At 35.2% G+C, this 4,837-nt stretch overlaps 1 protein-coding gene across 1 annotated transcript; it reads right to left on the bottom strand.

Annotated features, from left to right (window-relative positions):
* Positions 1 to 2,871: 2,871 nt before the first annotated feature.
* On the bottom strand, positions 2,872 to 3,705 carry LOC309569172 (olfactory receptor 5V1-like; the record flags this gene model as incomplete). The annotated part of the gene is made up of 1 exon (XM_082274932.1): positions 2,872 to 3,705. One exon carries the CDS (start codon positions 3,703 to 3,705, stop codon positions 2,872 to 2,874), a length of 834 nt encoding a protein of 277 aa, XP_082131058.1.
* Positions 3,706 to 4,837: the final 1,132 nt, after the last annotated feature.

Genomic DNA, 4,837 nt, shown 5'->3' with positions numbered 1-4,837 from the left:
CTAGTCATCTGTATGCCTTTTAAAAATGTGACACATTTTCTGTTATTTTTGTAATTTGAATAGGTTGTTTAATGTAATTGTATTGAATAATAATTTGTACCGATGTCTAGGTTGTACAAACGGGTGATACTCTTAAAAACATCAAAGGCATATATAACATCTGTGGTTGGTAAGTCTGCATTTTGATTCTGATGTCTAGGTTGTACAAACATGTGGAACTGACTTTCACCCCTCCAACATACACAGCCTGCAATTAGAGACAAAAACATTAGGCCAATTAGTGCAGGGAGCACCAAAAAGTTGGAGTTGACATGTGAACCAAAAGCGATGCAGAGCGGGGTATATAGGCTACAGAAAGATGGCGGAGAGTAAGCTTCCTGATGATGTTGGTATGCAAAATGTATTAAGGGCTGCGTGTCCACCATCGTTGATGTCACTCCCTTTCGTGTTTGGATTAGCACTTCCGGTCGTTGGAATGCATGCCGGCTCAGACCGAGTGGCTTGCAGGACAAAAAAACAGGCTGTATTTGTTGGTGCGGACGTTAGCACCACATAATGTAAATGTAAAGTTGCTTTTATATTTTCTTTAACTCTTAAAAAACAATGTCACACTTTCTCGGAAATTACATTTTTCTTCTGGGTCCCAGTGGTTGGGAATGAGAAAAAGAGATTCAGAGGGCCATTGACTGGTGCAATTATATGTGGCATTATACTTGCGTATTATCACAACTGTGATCTGGGGAACAAAAGCAGGTGATACCCTTAAAAACATCAAAGGCATGTGTGGTTGGTAAGTCTGCATTTTGTACACACTGTGGTGGAGAACTAATTGAAGGAGTTTTCCTGCACTTTAGAACCAGAGGACACGGCGTTTGCAAATTCTTAAAAAAGGACTATTTACACTTTTAATGGACCTTCTTTCACTATTTGCATAGTAATTGATTCTTTTTTTTTATTCCAAACTCGTAGTAATTGATTCTTATGGATTGAATTACAGCACATATTATATCTATGTGATTTATGTTTGAGTTGTTTTGAGTATCTGAAGTTATTTGCTAGCACCTGACTTTCCTATTCACTTTTTAAAAAAAGCAGAATATTTAAATCTATAATAATATGCCACTATGTTAAAACTTTACACTATCCCATAAAGTGACGATTTTTAAGAAAAAAAAAATCATGTTTTAATTTGAGGCAAGAGTAGACAGTAATCAAACATCTTTTTTTGTTTTTTGTTATATTGTATTTCTCTAAAACATAATATGCAAAACCCCAATTATATATAGTCAAGTTCTCTTTTATGAAAACTATTGCATATGCTGGCTGTTACTGGCTACAGTAACCAAAGCCCTATTGTTTGGTTCTTGTCTGTAGAGCATTTGTAGTGTATGAGTACAGCTGTTAACCTTTAACTTATGATTTCAACCATAACTTATTTTTGTAGAGCTTTAATACTTAAATTTAAAGAATAACTAAGCTAAACTAAACTTTTTTTTTTTAGTTTTAAATAGAGTGGAGGCGGATTAAAACCCCTGTCAGTTTTTATTGCTTTCTGATCCCTCGTTAGGGACATTCCCCCTCTCTGTTTGTCCTGTTCACCATTATCAATGAATGTGAAAATCCCAAATTTTGGGTTGTCCCCAGAAAAGTAACATGAGGGAAATATTCCAATGGGGACATTAGTTTTGGTAACCTGGAGGTCCCCAAGGAATTCCTTTAATTTGTAGGGATTTCCTCTCACTTTCTGTTTGGCTATGGGACAGGAAGTGAATGGAAATCTCCGCAATTGGACACAGATGGAGAAAAAAAAAATCTTACAGGGAAATAATCCCTCCCTTGCTCTATCCAAAATGAAAAAAAAAGTTTTGCCTATAGTTCTATATTTTTGTCAGTATGTTGTGAGAAGCTAACAAACTAGTTTATTTTTATTTTTTTGTCAGTTTAAATCTGCCATCTTGGCAAAATTAATTTCTATAGCTTAAAGTTTAGTATCGTCCGCAAATACTGAGATTGTGCTGGATATCCCCTCTTCTAGATAATTTATGAATAAGTTAAACAGGATTGGCCCCAGGACAGAACCTTGGGGGACCCCACTTTCCACACCCGTCCAATTCGAGTACTCCCCATTAATCACCACCCTTTGCACTCTCCCCTGGAGCCAGTTCTCTATCCAGGTACTCACCTTATGGTCCATACCTACTTTCCTTAGTTTGTTTAGTAAGCGTTTGTGGGGAACGGTGTCAAAGGCCTTTGCAAAGTCCAGATACACCACATCCACAGGCTTACCTTTATCTAGATGGCAACTCACTTCATCGTAGAAGGTTAATAGATTGGTTTGGCAAGAACGATTTTTCATGAATCAATGCTGATTACTACTAATAATACCATTTTCATTAATAAAGTCTTGTATGTGGTCCCTTAACATTCCCTCCAAAATCTTGCAGACTACTGATGTTAGGCTGACCGGCCTATAGATATTCGGGATATATCTCGGCCCTGCATGCTGCACTGTGCAGCATCAACCACAGCAACAAACAGCCAATTTATGGTGTACAGGCCTCAGCACCCTTGTAAATTAGGTCTTTGAATTATCACCAGAGCTAAAATTAAAGGTAAATCATCCACTAAGGACAAATGTACAGATGATGAATGTCTAAAGGCCCTTTTCTGCTGGATTGAGAAACAGCCCTTGTCTACTCAGTGATTATTTGAAAAGTATTTATAGACCAAACCAAACTTTGCCATTTTTATTTGGTGCTAAAGCACCTTGTCTCAGCACTGTCTAGGATGATTTTCTCAACTGTAGATGACAGTTTCATGAATTTCTAAGAAAATTTTAATTTGTTTATTGAGTTTATGAAAATAATAATATCAATATACAACAAAATATATTGTCTTTTTTATAGCTTCTTTGATATCCTTATTTCTGATACTGTATATGATGGGATTAAGCATGGGTGTCACCACAGTATAGAGAATAGTCACTACTCTGTCTTGCTCTGCAGAAGAAGATGATCTGGGATGCAAATGCATGAACATAATAGTGCCATAGTAAAGGATCACAACAGCTATGTGTGAGGCACAGGTGGAAAACGCTTTTAGTTTTTCTTTGGTGGAGCGAAATTTTAAGACAGTCAATGTTATCCAAACGTAGGACACAAGGATGAGTGTAAAGGAACCAAGAGCAACAATTGCTCCTGAGATGTACTCTGCTAATTCATTAAACCAGATGTCTCTGCAGGAGAGGCGGAGAAGAGGCGGCATCTCACAGAAAAAGTGGCTGATGAGGTTTGATTTGCAGAATGGCAACTGAAAGGTAAAGGCTGTCAATATTAAAGAGTTTGTAAAACTCACAACCCAACATCCAGCCACCAGACCTGTGCAGATTTTTTTTTCCATGATAAGGTTATATTGTAACGGTTTACAGATAGCGGTGTACCTGTCATAGGCCATGACTGCCAGCAGTAAACACTCCACACCTCCCAGAGCTAAATGGAAATACATTTGGGTTGCACATCCTGCAAAGCTAATACTGCGGTCCTGAGATATGGTGTTCACCAAAATTTTGGGAACCACTGTTGAAGAAAAGCAAATATCAATGACAGAGAGGTTACTCAAGAAAAAGTACATGGGATTTTGAAGTCGTATATTAAGCCTCACAACAATGATTAACAGAAGGTTTCCAGACAAAATCATAAAGTACATCATTGAAAACATGAAAGTGAAGATTACTTGGAGATTGAAAACATCTGAAAGTCTTAAAAGAAGGAAAGTCCTTACAAGAGCTTGTGTTGTGTTCTGCACACCAATTTCCAGCATTCTGTTTTTTTCACATATGGGTTTAAAAAGTTGATTTATATAACTCAACAATAAAAAATATTCTCTAAAAACTGATTTTTCTTCATTTAGTTAAAAAAATACTGGAAAATAGTTGATACAAAAGTTTTTTTTCTTATAAAGTTTAATTATAAAAATAAAGGTTTATTTTTACCCCCAGAATTAATTTAAAAAAAATGTAAAACTACATGCTATTACACTATTAACACTTAGATGTAAATACCTGAAATGAAATGCTATTATTTTTAGCTTATTTTTTAAAAACACTCTAAAAAATAAGTCCAAAGATACATAGACAACCACAAAAATACCTTCTTAAAATAAAAATTGTATTATTGTTAAACTTTAGCTCATTGTTATTAGGCTAGTCTATGTACTTGCACAATGGTCACCATCAAACATCTTTGTGATGTGGTTACAAACACATTGTAGGATGGGCTACTATAAATAAGAGTGATGTGGGCTGGCAATATCAAAAATAGATAATTGTAGAAGTCCTAGAAGAAAAAAACAATTATCTTGTCCCTGAATGGGCCAAAAAAAGCTCTTAATTGTGTGTGTTAAATTGTGTTTAATGATTTCAGTTGCTCTGACCAATTAAAGTATGATTTTTAACTGGGGATGGAGCTTTTTGGAAGTAAACAGTGTAGCATACTGCATTCCAATGCTATTTTTTATTTAACCTGTTTTATAGAGTGTTTTACAGCTTAGTGATTTTTTTTTCAGTATCGTTTTATTGTAAATTTTTATTAAACATTATACATTCAATGAAAAATGAGGATATATACAACAGTCTCATAGCATAACTATCAATGTTAATAATAAAACGAAGTCCAAAAATTAACATGGCTACTTGTAGAAAAAAAGAAGCAATGTCAATAACACCATAGTGGTTAGCTGTCTTGGATGGGACAGGGAAAGAAAACCAACCTAATATTTGGTTGACTCTTAGGTAAGCCAAGTAAATTTAAAGTGGTTGTAAAGTTAAAAAAAAAAAAAA

The sequence above is a fragment of the Pelophylax lessonae genome (assembly GCF_965119305.1).
Source record: "Pelophylax lessonae genome assembly, chromosome: 13".
NCBI classification, from domain to species: domain Eukaryota; kingdom Metazoa; phylum Chordata; class Amphibia; order Anura; family Ranidae; genus Pelophylax; species Pelophylax lessonae.
Note: the sequence above shows the minus strand (reverse complement) of the source record. Positions and strands in the feature narration are given on the sequence as shown.